General features: G+C 35.9%; 1 protein-coding gene across 1 annotated transcript; it reads right to left on the bottom strand.

Annotated features, from left to right (window-relative positions):
• Nucleotides 1–752: 752 nt before the first annotated feature.
• On the bottom strand, nt 753–2,284 carry LOC107911439 (blue copper protein 1a). Its single transcript, XM_016839261.2, has 2 exons — nt 2,122–2,284; nt 753–1,584 (listed from the first exon to the last, which is right to left on the bottom strand). The coding sequence occupies exons 1-2, from the start codon at nt 2,282–2,284 to the stop codon at nt 968–970; spliced, it is 780 nt and encodes a 259-aa protein (XP_016694750.2). The 3' UTR covers nt 753–967.
• Between the last annotated feature and the right edge of the window lie 12,768 nt (nt 2,285–15,052).

The following is a 15,052-nucleotide window of genomic DNA, read 5'->3' as shown; positions in this document are numbered from 1 at the left end:
GGCATGGTTAATTTTTTAAAAAAAGAACTTTTTTTTTTATTCTGGCACTGTGTCCTGCGATACCGATAATTTTTTTAATATATTTTTAGTTAGTAAATTAATAATTTAAATCGTTTAGTTAAATGGTTAAATGATATAGCTTTTATACTAGAATCCAGAGTTTAATTCCTCTATCTTGTTTGACGCTTTTTATATTTTTAATGCATTAAGTCTTTGGGTTAACTGATAAATAATTGTAATTTTATTTTGAAATTCCAAATTCAACTCCTCGTATAAACAAAAATCACATCACACCAATTGCTGGAGAGATTGAGCTTAAGTTTATATTGGATTTCAAAGTTCCAAACAGTAGAATTTTCAGGCCGCAAATAATAAGAAACAAGAGAAAATTCTGGTCTGCCTTTTAATTATGAGAGAGATTGAGAACCAAAAATTTCCACAGAGAGTTCTCTTAGAAATGCCCGTCTTTTTTAGCAAATTTAATTATTACATAAGAATAAATTTAAAGTGAACTTATAATGAAGCTTTTAGTATGGAGATATCTGACTATACATATCGATAAATTTCTTGTTAATCATATTTATCTAGCTTTTCATATGGAGATTGTATATTAAGTTGATGAAACCAGTTTATCAATGACGTACGTGCTTTGAGTTTCCATATGATTTTCTTAGTTGTGGTGATTAAATTGAAACATTTCCATGAAGACTTAAATATTCAAAAACTGAATTTGTAGCTAGAAGACAAAATCATGAATCTAAAATCAAATAACAAGGCACCCTTGATTTATTAATTTGTAATCAATGATGATCAATAACATTGGAACCTAGAAAAAAATTACTACAACTAAACATACATAGAACCAATAAAGAAACTTATTTTTCCGGTAATAAGAGCTAGAAAAGTTGTTGACAATCTTAATCATTGGAGTATAGCAGCCATGGAAGCATGATTGGACGATGGCAAATCAAATCCATGGATAAGGAGATGGAGCCGGTGGCCATGAAGGTGCAGTAGGTGTTGGCAGTGAAGGTGGAGAAGATATTGGAGATGGTGCCCAAGGTGCAGGAGCTGGTGCCCAAGGGTCAGTAACTGTTGTTTCTGGCACTGAAAGTGTAGTTGGTGCCCAAGGCTCAGGAGTTGGTGCTGGTGTTGTAGGCAAAGACGGAGCCGGTGGCCATGAAGGTGCAATAGGTGTTGGCAGTGGAGGTGAAGAAGTTATTGGAGATGATGCCCAAGGGTCAGTAACTATTGTGTCTGGCACTGAAGGTGTAGGTGCTGGTGTTGAAGGTGAAGAGGGAGTGGGTGCAGGAGTTGCTGCCCATGGTTGACTAACTTGTAGTATTTGAGGGGTTGCTGCTGGTGCCCAACCATACTGGTATTGAACAGTGATGAAAAGCTTTTGGGCATAAGCAGAGCAATGGTTACTAACACCGCAGATGTACCACTTTCTACCGGGGGTGTTAAGGACTACAGTGTCATTTCCGGAACTGAGAGCTTGGTTTGTCGGTGGAATGTCACAATTCTTGAAAGCTGTACCGTTTACTTTGAACACATTGTGATATCCTTTAGGGTATTGGAACACTGCAAATTCATTTTTGAGTAAAAAAATATATTAAGAATAGCTTTTGTTTACGGTGTTGAGGGAAAAATATTTTGAAGTGTGTTTTAAGAAGCCAACTCAGACATCAAAGAAATGATATTGTTTTTGATGTGTGAATGCTCGATTTTAGCCTCGAAGTTTTGTCTTTGAATTTGATCTTGACGGGGTTCGAACTTAGACCGTTAAATGATCATAGTAGATAAGAACACTACTTTTTAGACATTTTTTGAAGTTGAATGACAAAATCTCAACACTAAAATAAAATATAAACACCTTAGAAACAGTTGGAGTAGAAGATATCTCAAAAGATAACATTTCAAAAACTTCTGTGACTGAATTCCCTCTCAAGGTAAATGAACTTCCAAATTAGACAATTGTAAATGCACAGTGCAAAGCTGAATGCTTTACACAAGAGTGTACTAGTAACAAACTCGTAGAGATTGTTAGAGAAGAATTAAGCATTGAAGATTAATTAAGAACATATTAAGAACTTTAAGAAGAAAATATGGTGAATATACCTAATTTATCACCCACGTAAAATACTTTATCCTTTGCCCAAGCTTGATAATCGAAATTGATGGTCCATCCGCTATCATCCCCGACGATATAATCAGTTGCCATAGCCATTGCAGGAATAAAAATGGCTACAACTGAGAGCATAAGAAGCTTGTTCGAAGCCATTTGAAGCTTATAAAATGTAAAATTTATCAAATCCTTTGATTGAAGGATCTAGTTTGGGTAATAAGCTGCATAATTACGGACATATTTATAGTTTGGTATTGGAATACGTAGCTATAGAAAATTAAGAAGTTCCCGAAATTGTGAGGAACCGGCGAAGGTCAGCAGCATATAAACATTGGGTTGTACGTAAATCTGCCGGATTATATTCAATAATTGGAAGTTAGAATATCTTGCATTGAAAAATCCAAATTGCAATAAGATTGAGAAGATTAAACTAAAAAACATTAAAACTTTTAAACACACGTCACGACTTGGAAACATGCCTGCAAAACTTGGAAGCATGGCATATGTTAGTGGGTCAGTGAATAAAGATGATAATGAATCCGATGTGGATCCACCCCGATATCCTGATGCCAATAGTTCAAAATTTGGATTATTTTCTAAACTGGAGCCTATCCCAACTGAACCTGAAGACGGTGAAGGGGGTGATGAAGATGATGAAGAAGAAGATCTACGATTCATGTCGTACTCGTCGCTAGCCCACATACATAATGTCGATCTTTCGGTAGAGGATACGTTGGAGTTTACAGACTTGCCACATAGGAGGCCTAGCCACAGAAGTGCATTGTTGGATTCGGTTGATTTAGAAATAAGTCCCTAGTAAAGATGGTTTTCTCACAACATTGGAGCGATATAACATCAAGAACAGGGTTAACTTTCACATTATTAAATCCAAATTTGAGAAGTTTGAAGGGAAGTGTATAGTGCGAGACGACAATTACTCATGGAAAATTATGGCTTCTATTAGGAAGAAGATGGGGTTCTGGACAATTAAAAAGATCACCAGTACGCATACATGTGTTGCCTTTGGTACATTATTATTGGGTTTTGAGGGTTTTCTTTAGGGTTTAAGGTTATTTCCAATTAATTTGATGTACTCGTGAGGTTGCAGATGTTTCACGAGATCATCTGAAGCTGGATTTAGATATGATTGCGAGCATAATACTACCGATGGTGAAAGCAGATCTGAGGACTACTGTGTCTGTTTTTATTGCCAATATTCGTAGCCAATTCAACTACAAGTCTTTGTATTGCAAGGCGTGGATAACTAAATAGAAGGCCTTAGAGAAGATGTAAAGTGGATAGGACGTGCTATACAACGAGGTATGGTAGTGGTGTTAAGTGCTGGAGAGGTACGTAACTGGTTGCATAGTAGATCTTAAAACGAGTCCTGTATACTAAAATAATCGCTTGCTCGGTGGGTGTCGAGTGTTCAAGCGTCTATTTTGGACATTCAAGCAGTGCTAGAATGCATTCCAATACTGCAAGTCGTTGGTACAAATATATGGTACCTTCATGCATGGTAGATATAACCATCGGTTATTGTTGGCTGTGGCACAGGAAGGTAATCAGAGGATCTTTCCAATTGCATTTGCAATAACACCAAGGAAGAAAGCATACGACTAGGATTTCTTTTTGTCTAAGTTGAGGCGGCATGTTTGCCCCTAACCTGATATATGTGTCATCTTGGACCGGGGAGCTGGAATACTATCCGCAATTGAATGATAGGGAAGCCTCTGGGATTGCACACACCATCGATAGTACCTAAGGCACATTACGTCCAACTATTACCAGTAGTATCAGTCTACCATTAAGCGATGACAAGTGATAAACATGGGTATCTGATTACCACCAGTATTATCTTGTTTGTAATGTTTCGTTTGTATTTTTATTTGCTATGCAATTATAATTACAGGGTATGAGATCATGAAAGACCATTTTAATGAGATGTTGGCAATGTTGTGGTCAACTAACTCGGCAAGGGTAGCATACCTCAAAAACATACCATTCGAACAGTGGGCATAAGCATATGACAACGGGCTATGATGTGGAATGCATTAATTCTGTTTTAAAGGGAACATGTCATTTGCTGATAACTGCAGTTGTGAAAGAGATATACTTCCATTTGGCAGAACTATTCCCAAAGCGAGCGACGAGTTATGCCGGGCAATTGCAAGGAGGCCATGTATGTTGCCCAACGGTAGTGGAAGAAATTAATAATGGTAAGGCACGAGCAAACTGCATGCATGGAGTTTGTCACTAGCGCAATGACCTATGGTTTCAGGTGACGGAGTTTGATAGGTCAGACCAATGTAATGCTGGAGGGTGTGCCGGGTACACTTGAGAAATAGGACTTGCGACTGTGGGATATTTGATGTACTTCGTTATCCATGCACTCATGCAATTGTAGATTGTATGAATCTCTGTTTGGATCCCATGAGCTTTTTCGACGAAGTGTACAAATTAGAAAACTCGTATAATGTGTGGAGACACGTATTCCCACTGGTCCCAGATGAACGTAAGTGGCCACCTGTATCGCTTTCTTTCTCTATTTAAGTTGTTACCTGACAAAGATTTACGTCGCAAACCAAAAGGTTGACTGTGCTCGACCTGAATATGCAACAACATGGATATTTGGGAGCGCTCAAACCAACAGAGGTTATACGGATAGTGTAGGAACCCAGGTCATACAATGCCGTCTTGTCCACATTGAAGTTAAATATTATAATATGTCTTCATGGGAATTGTTAGCCATTGTTAATCCAAAATAAATTTAATATTTGTTCATGTGAATTTTCGAGAAAAACATTTGATATTTCTGTTCAAATCAAATCTTATTGCAATGCTATGTGAAAAAATTGAAGGTAAATTCGAATTTTGATTAGGGTTTAATGGATAGCTAAATTAGATAGTGTACAAAAAAAGATTCAAAAGAACTTATATTAATTTAAATGATACAATTTACAATTCATCAGTGCATATGCCAGTAAAAATCTGTGCTACATTGGGGTGGTTGATAGTTGCATGTTGGATTCCATCTAGGTTCAGCTTCTAGCGGAGGTGGTGGTTGTCGGGGTTCGCCTTTGATCATGAAGATTCTTGAATTCGTGCAACCTCCGGTCTAAACCTAGGTGGCTGGGAAGATGATCCACCCTTATAGAACAAAGATGCTGGAGGTGTTTGTGTCACCTACGACGAATGAACGTAACTATGTTGAGTTCCATAATCCGATGGTATAATGAGTGGACTCCCCGTTGATGCCTCATGCATAGATGACCTATACATTGTTGTATGCGTCACCGTCATCGGGAAATGAGATGGCCCACTAAATGTAAGACCTCTAATCTGTATCCATCGCCAAAATAGGGTTTTAGAGCATTACCGAATAACCGAAATCTAAATCATTCATTTCTAAAGATTTCAAAAATCATAATATAATTCATGATTAACATGCATAAAGTCCCTTATTCAAGCCTTTGAGGGCATAAAAACACTTTAGAAATGATTTGGGACTAAATCAGGAACATTTGAAAATTTTAGGAAAAATTTAAAAAAATTTCAACTGCAGAATTCACACGGTCGTGTGGCCAGGCCGTGTGACTCACACGGCCAAGTCACACGCCCATGTGTCTCACTGTGTGGGCATTTGAAGAAGGGACACACGACCATGTCCCAGCCCGTGTCCATGTCTGTGCCCTGTAACGCACTGACTTGGGTCACACGGCCAAGCCACATGCCCATGTGTCAGGCCGTGCAACCCTTGAAAATGGCCTTGCACGCCCGTGTGCTAGCCGTGTGTCTCACACAGCCAAGACACACGCCCGTATGTCTAGCCGCGTGGGCCTAAAATGTGCCTTAAATAACAAGTTTACTATTTCCTACTTGCTTGGGCATTAAGCAACTCAAAAACCATTTGTTTAACTTGTTCAAAACATGATAAAATACACTAAAAACATGCCAAAACCATCATCCTAGGTGCCTAACCAATGTAACCTCATTGGTACCATATTTATATCATCAAAACATATCATCAATACATTATTCAAATCAAAGTTTTTAACATGCCAAAATCCATCAATTTGGCCTAACTCATATCTACCCAGAACATCACTTAAATTCACAAACACCTAACACGTCTTAGGTTCAAAAAAAAAAAATGCCAAATTATGGCTTCAAACACGCCATATGATTATATTCATACCAAACAACATTGTATTCAAACTCAAGTACTTAACATATACCAAATTCATTAAAAACACAAACGCATCTTAGATACATGTCATTACAAAAGATAAACATCACCAGATTTAAGATCGGGAACGTTGTTTGATGCTGAATCAGCGATTAAAAGAGAAGTACCTAACCTGCGCACGGAAAACAAAACCGTACGCTGAGTAAAACTCAGTGATATTTCTATAATCCGAACAATTAAAGACATAATAATACATGAATGCTCAACTTAAATTTTTAATCACATTATTAACTAAGCATAACATTACAAGATATCATCATTTCAATTTCATACATATTAATGCATCATACCATATTGTATTCAGTTTTTCACATGATTTCATACTTGATTTGGCTTAAACAATTATCTCAATTCCCACCACTTGCTATATAAATAGCTTTCCATATATCAATAAACATTTAATTTATACAATGGCACAACTCATAGCACATTCAATTCATGAGTACATAACTCATATATTTCTTTTGTTCACAACATATTTTACGTATAATTTTTCAATCTATTATCTCATTTCCATTTCACATACCATGCCATCCCAATATCAATATAGAACTTTAATATTTATTTACCCCTATCAACACGACTTGGACTCAGATGGAGACACGGATCCAACCAACACACTAGTTTGGCATCCAGTGCCTCATTTGATAAATCCGAAGTAATAACTGCGCCCAGCGCTATATAAATTGATACCCAGTGTCTCATCAGTTAAACCGAAGCAAACTGGCATCCAGTGCCTCATTGACTCGAAGTCAAAGAAATCCTTGAACTTTTTCTATCCTATGGCATGCCATCTATATCCGACTCAGTCCGATACAATTAATAGTGTTTCATACCACTTTTCAAATATAACTAATATTCAATTCTCATATTTGTACATTATCACAATTACGCATATATTCATTTCAAATATCCAATTACTCAATACATTCATATCATATGCGAAATCAATCCCATTCAGTAACTATACATTCAATTCAATTATAAAACACATTAATTCTTACCTCCAATGCTTACCATATGTAATAATTTCAATGCAATAATTTACAACTTAGTTTGAATTATAGAAACACAAACTGTGGATTCGAGCTATTGGACGCCGATTTTATCCTTTCCCTTTTTAGTTGAGGATTCCGGTACGACGTTAGCTACGTAATTAAAATAATTAAAATACATCAATATAACACAAATCAATTTCACATTGAATATTTCAATTTTTACTCAATATTTGCTTAACTTCTAATTTAGTCCTTAAACTGAAACTAATTTTTATTTTTTATAATTAACTCTATATTTTTATACTAATTTCAATTTAAGCTTAATTTAGCACCCTATTTTCAATTAAACCCCTAAATTTTTAATTTTTCACAATTTAGTCCCTATTGCTCAAAATTTACAATTTGTTCTACAATTTAATCTTTTTTCATTTCTAACTTAAAAATCTATCAATTTAATCTTTAATTCTAAAACTATTTAATAATAAAAACATTTAAAATCTTAATAAATGCTAAAATTTCAACATGGGATTCGAAAAATACAAAAATTACAAGAAAATGGACTAAATTGACTAACCAATTGAAGTTTGAAACTTAAAAACCCTTAGGTCGTGCGTCTTTCTCCTCTCTTCTTTCTCTTTTTCTTTCTCTTTCTTTTCTTTCTAATTTTGCATGTTCTCTTTCTTAAATTTCCTATTTTGTTTTATTATACTATCTATTATTAAATATACATATATACATATCAATTTCATTTTATTAATTATAATATATAACATATATATATTAAAATATTATATATATAATACAACATTAATGTTGTCTACCACATTAAAAATTTGAATAATTACTACTTTAGTCCCCCTATTAATTTTTAATCTATAATTCAGCTTTCAGTTTATACGCGATTTAGTCCTTATACTATAATAACTCTCAATTCAAGCAAATTCACTTAACCGGAACCTAATTAACTATACAACTAGCTTTGTAAATATTTATTAAAAATATTTATGAGTTTGATTTACAGGAACGGAGTCCCGGGAATGCACTTTCTGACACCCCTAACTATAGGGTCGTTACAATTCTCCCCCGTAATTAAATTTCATCCCTAAAATTCACCTAAAAAGAGGTGGGGGTATTGAGATCTCATCGTCTCTTTCGATTCCCAAGTTGCTTCCTCAATACTATAACTACGCCTTAGTACTTTCACTAACGGAACTCGTTTTTTATGTAATTCTTTCACCTTGTGAGCCAAAATCTCAATCGGTTCCTCTTCATATGATAAATTGGGTTGAATCTCAATGTCTTCCGTCGAAATAACATGAGGCAGATCTGATCGATATCTTCTAAGCATTGAAACGAGAAAAATGTAATGCATTTTTCGTAATTTCGTAGGCAGAGCTAAACGATACGCAAGTCCCACTCTTTTCGCGATCTCAAACAGTCCGATAAAATAAGGGCTCCACTTTCCTTTTCGACCAAATCTCAAAATTTTCTTCCAAAGCGAAACTTTAAGAAATACTTTGTTGCCAACAAAATATTCAATATCTCAACGTTTCAAATTTGCATATGATTCTTGTCTATCAAAAGTTGTCTTCAATCTATCTCAAATTTTCTTAACAATGTCTTCAATCTGCATATCATTCTTCTTTCACCCAATTCCATCCAACAAACAGGTGTTCGACAGATACGACTGTTTAAGGCTTCATACGGAGCCATCTGAATACTCGATTGAAAGCTATTGTTGTATACAAATTCGGCCAAAGGAAAGTATTGTTCCCAACCCGATTCAAAATCAATAACACAACTACGAAGCATGTCTTCCAAAATCTGAATAAGACACTTAGATTGCCTATCTGTCCGCATGTGAAAAGCTGTACTAAAATTAAGTCGCGTACTAAGAGATTTGTGCTACTATTTCCAAAATCTTGAAGTGAAAAGTGAGTCTCGATCAGAGATTATCGACATAGGGACAACGTACAATATTACAATTTCTTGAATATAAACTTTAGCAAGCTTTTGAAGTGACCAATCAGTTTTGAAAGCTATGAAATGAGTCGATTTTGTGAGTTGATCAACAATCACCCACACAACATTTTTCTTACTTGACGATAAAGGTAACCCCGTTACAAACTCCATCATGATATGGTTCCATTTCTACTCAAGAATAGAAGTAGGCTAAAGTAATCCGGTGGGAACCTGATGTTCTGCCTTAACTCATTGATAAGTTAAATATTTAGCCACATATTCAACCACGTCTCTTTTCATTCCTGGCCACCAGTAGGATTCTCGTAGATCGCAATACATTTTTGTCATTCCAAGATACAAAGCAAAAGGACTATTATGAGCTTCGCGAAGTATTAACTTTTTTAGTTATGAAACATCTGAAACGCAGATTCGGTTATGAAATCTCAAGCAACCACAGTCACCAATGCTAAAATTTTCTATTATGCCATTCTAAACCATCTCTCTTTTCTTCGCCAACTTGTCATCATCTAATTGTGCTACATTGATTTGATCAAACATCACCGATTTGATCTTTAATTCAGTCAACAAGCTTCCATCATCATCGATACTGAGTTGAGCAACCATTGCTATCAATTCGACCGCTACTTTTCTACTTAACGCATCCGCTATGACATTAGCTTTACCAGGATGATAATCAATAACGCAATCAAAATCTTTCAAAAGCTCGACCCAATGATGTTGTCTCAAATTCAACTCCTATTTGAGACTCTTATGATCAATATAGATATGACACTTTTCGCCATACAGGTAGTGTCTCCAGATCTTTAGAGCAAAAACCACTATAGCTAGCTCTAAATCGTGCATTGGATAATTGTGTTCATGCGTTTTTAACTGACGAGATGTATATGTGATCACTTTTCCATCTTGCTTCAAAACACAACCAAGACCGCTCAAGGAAGCATCACTATATACCACAAAATCCTTTCCAGATTCTGGTAAAGTTAAAACCGACGCTTCAGTCAAAATTTGTTTCAACTTTTCAAAAATTTCTTAACACTGGTCGTCCCAGATGAATTGAACATTCTTATGCAACAACTTTTTCATCCGCAAAGCTATCTTCGAAAATCCTTTTACAAATCTTCGGTAATAACCAACTAGACAAAGAAAACTGCGAACTTTGACACATTCCTCGGTGCTTTCCACTAAACAACTGCCTTAATCATTTTCAAATCAACTCTAATTCCATCTGCCGATATAACATGACCCAAAAATACAACCTCTGGTAATCAGAATTCACACTTACTAAGCTTTCCATAGAACAGTTTCCCTTACAACACTTGCAAAAGAATTTTGAGGTGTTGCTCATGTTCAGATTCTAATTTCGAATAGATTAGATGTTATTAATGAAAACTACCACAAATTGATCCAAATACGGTTGGAAAATATGGTTTATGAGATCCATGAATGCCGCTGGAGCATTCGCAAACCGAAAAGGCATCACCAAGAATTCATAATGGCCATAATGTGTACGAAATGCTGTCTTCAGTACGTTACTATCTTTCACTTTCAACTGATAGTAACCTGATCTCAAATCGATCTTTGAAAAGATAAAAGCTCCTTTTAGTTGATCGAATAAGTCATCAATACGGGGTAGAAGGTATCGATTATCAACTTATTCAATTGTCGATAGTCAATACAAAGCTGCATCGAGCCATCTTTCTTTTTGACGAAAAACACTAGAGCTCCCCAAGGCGATATATTAGGGCGTATAAAGCTGCGCTCTAGTAAATCTTGTAATTACACATTTACTTTTTTCAACTCTGTGGGTGCCATGCGATATGGGGACATTGAAACTGGAGCCGTACCAGGAAACACTTCAATTGCAAACTCAACCTCTCGACTTGCTGGTAATCTTGCTAATTCCTCGAGAAACACATCGAGGAATTTACAAACAGTTTGGATGTTACTGCATTGACTATCACCAGAATTCGAATTGATAACATAGGCTAGAAAAGCTTCACAACCTTGATTGAGAAGTTTATCAGCTTGAATTGCTGAAATGATATGAGTTGAATAACTCGTTTGAACACCATTCACCTCAATTTAACACCGTCTTCACTCTGAACCACAAACTTCTTTTTACGATAATCCAGAATCACTCTGTGTTTTGTAAGCCAATCCATGCCCAAAATCATATCAAAATTGCCGAACGACATTATCAACAATTCAATAGGGAAGGTTATATTTTGTATCACTAACGAGCTTCTCCTACACACTTGATTTACTGACACAAATTGTCCCAACACACTTGACACCACTATCGATACTTTAGACATCACAGATTTTAAACTCCCGATCTAACTAATTCAGTATTAACATATGAATGCAAAGATCCCAGATCTATCAAAGCATAAATAGGTTCTGAATGTAATAGTAGGATACCTGTCACAATGTCATTAGCATCACCATCCTCACGTGTCCGTACAACATAAGCTCGGGCTGGCGCTTTGGCCTCCAACTGATGAGTAAAAACATCATTTCCCTTCCTAGTACCACCTCTAAAAAATGAACCACCTTGGCTCAACCCGCGACCCCTTGATGTAGGCATAGACTTCTGAGAAGTAACAGGTGTAGCATTCTCATTCTTCAGACACTCTCTAGCAAAATGTTCTGTGGATCCATAGCGAAAACAACCTCGAGTTAACTTTTAGCATTCACCACAGTGCTTTTTCTCACAATGCACACAAATGGGAATATCAGTATCCCTGATTGGACCTCGAACACTACCCATGGACACAGTCGGTTGTCAATCACGATTTCAATCAACTCTATCTGACTTAAAATTTGACCTCCAATTACCACGAAATTCTTTTGATCGCTTCAGCTGTGGATTTGAACTAGTAGTTCCAGAACGTTTTCTTAGTCTCAGTTTTTCTATCAAGACCTAGAGCTTGTTCTACCATTCTTGCCCGTTTAACCAAATCAGCAAACACAGTAATTTTATACGATACTAGCTGTACCCGAAGCTCATCGCGTAAACCATGCAAAAATCACTTGCAATTTTCAATTTCATTCACACAAACTCAACGGCGTACCTACTAAGTCGTGAAAAATCTTGTTCATAATCAACCATAGACATTCCACCTTATTTCACCATAAACAATTCTTGTCTTCTATCATCAATATACAATTCGCCAACATATTTTTTTTGAAATTCCTTTTGAAAGAATTCCCAATTAGCTTGATCTGCAGATATGTGGCATGTCACTGACTACCACTAGGTATATGCTTCTCCTTGCAGTAGAGAAACACAACATATTACGCTTCACGCGGGTTGCATTCAAGTTTTTGCAAGATGCATTTAGTGGATTCAATCCAAACATCAGCTGCAAAAGGGTCAACTCCTTTCAAACCATAGAATTCGGTCGCACCGCATCTACGCAACTCGTTAATCAGAGCTTGAAAAATAGTATGTGTAGATGTAGTAGCGGATGTAGTTCCCACAATGCTGAAGAGTATCAGTGAGAACTCGAAGTAATTGTAAGTCACCTCCTCCCTCAGTATTACCTCACTCAAAGTTAGGTTTTTGAGTGCTAACTGGATTAACACTCAGTGATACCGATTCGATTCTATCTAACTCATTAGAGACATCATCTCCGATATACATCTCTTGATCGACATCATTATTATAATCATTCGACATTTTTAACTATAAAACAAAAAAATATCAGCATCCAAAACCGAATCAATTTGACTCAACTATGGCATGTACCTCTAGACTCAATTCTGAGCTCGATTTAGTCTGAGAATCGGTTAAACCTGCAAGCTCTGATACCACTAAAGTCTGAGAATCGACTAAACCTGCAAGCTCTAATACCACTAAATGTAACACCCCTAACCTATATTGGTAGTTGAAATTGGATTTCGGAGCATTATCGAGTAACCGTAATCTAAATCATTCATTTCCAAACATTTCAAAAATCATAATATAATTCATCATTAACATGCATAAAGTCCTTTATTGAGCCTTTGAGGGCTTAAAAACACTTTAGAAATGATCTGGTACTAAATCAGGAATATTTGAAAAATTTAGGAAAAAGTTAAAAAAAATTCAACTGCAGGGGTCACACGGCCGTGTGGGCATTCAAAGAAGGGACACACAGCCGTGTCCTAGCCTATGTATCGTTGGATCGTCGGCACCCCTACGGCGCAGCGGAAAAATTTAATAATCGGCGACCCTAACCACGGATCCATGTGTGAGGAACGAATCGGGGTGAAAAGGGTTACGAAATTACCTAATGTTTGTTCTGAGTAGACAACAACTTCTCAACAATGTGTAGTTTGATCTACAATCGAACCAAGCCGCAATCTATCGAGACTTCGACCTCTACGTAATCCACCCAGTTGACTACGAACGGAAAAAATCCCTAAAACAGTCTTGAAAGTAATTTTTCTTTGACGGCTGCTAGACCAAAAACAAAGAAAAACGGGATTCTTATATCCTATTATTTTAAGGTTTTTAGGAATTAAATAAATATAATAATATTTTAAACCGAAAATTATAATTACATTAATTATAATATAATTTCGGTAAACCATATATTTATTTGAATTCATATGCTAACCAAACTCATGTCCTCATTATGCGTACAACAAACTTGTACATAATGTGTTGGAAATTTGATTACCGAATTAAATTAATTCTATAATTAATTTAATTCAAGCGAAACCCAAAAATAATACCAACTATGGTTTATTCCGTTCATTTCAACTATAGGGTGTGACCCTGTAGGTTCCTATAACGTTAGCAGTAATACTAGAACGATTCCAATGTTACAAACAATGAGTGACATCTAGCAATGCATCATTGCTACCTAAGTCACAAGAGATCATGATTCGACATAAGCTTTTTTTTTATGATTAACCTTTTATGCAATAATCCTTAAGTCCTTTATCTCTGGATTGGACACAAGTCATGGAATAGTCACACTTGTATAGTCCATTCCATGTTCCCTGATACCTTAAGCAGACTACAATATACAGATAAGTATGACATCTCATATCAACTTATTTGAGCATGACCATGCATTTCTAGTCTCACTTAATCAAGTGGCCCAAGATATTACTCCCATTATGTAGGAGGGACTTATTCTATATCGACCAACCATATCCCTCTACATCGATTGTGGTATATCCAACATCAGCCTTTATAGAACAACCAGTTACGATGTACGTTTGACTGTATCAAAATATACTACTCACGATGTTGGGATTATGATGATCTCAAGTCTGAGGATCATATACATATTAATCACTATGAGTAATGTCGTGACAATTACATAATAATCCAGGAAACATACTCATAATGGGTCAATCCAAAATGTTGTTCTCTAACACACATATTCATGCATCGATTCTGACATTCCATATCAATGATAACTCTTTATCATCAATCAACTACATGTTAGTCTTAATGCATTATCGTTTTCCTATCTAACAATAATACTTGACTAAGGATCTTTTAAGAATAATCATATTATTCTTAGGACATTATTATAAAACAATTTATTTATACACAGAAAAGAAACTGAAATAATAATGATAACGCCTTATATTAATAAACATGATAAATCAAGTATATTATTACAACCATCCCATGATTGATCTTTGGGCATACTCTAACAATCTCCCTCTAGCACTAAGACCAATCACTTA

This window comes from Gossypium hirsutum, chromosome D11 (assembly GCF_007990345.1).
Source record: "Gossypium hirsutum isolate 1008001.06 chromosome D11, Gossypium_hirsutum_v2.1, whole genome shotgun sequence".
Lineage (NCBI taxonomy): Eukaryota > Viridiplantae > Streptophyta > Magnoliopsida > Malvales > Malvaceae > Gossypium > Gossypium hirsutum.
Note: the sequence above shows the minus strand (reverse complement) of the source record. Positions and strands in the feature narration are given on the sequence as shown.

Excerpts from the sequence above, each read along its gene's own strand:
- LOC107911439 (XM_016839261.2), bottom strand. The coding sequence starts at position 2,284 with ATGGCTTCGAACAAGCTTCTTATGCTCTCAGTTGTAGCCATTTTTATT. Across the intron at positions 1,585-2,121 it reads TTACGTGGGTGATAAATTAG|TGTTCCAATACCCTAAAGGA; the intron begins GTATATTCACCA and ends ATGAATTTGCAG.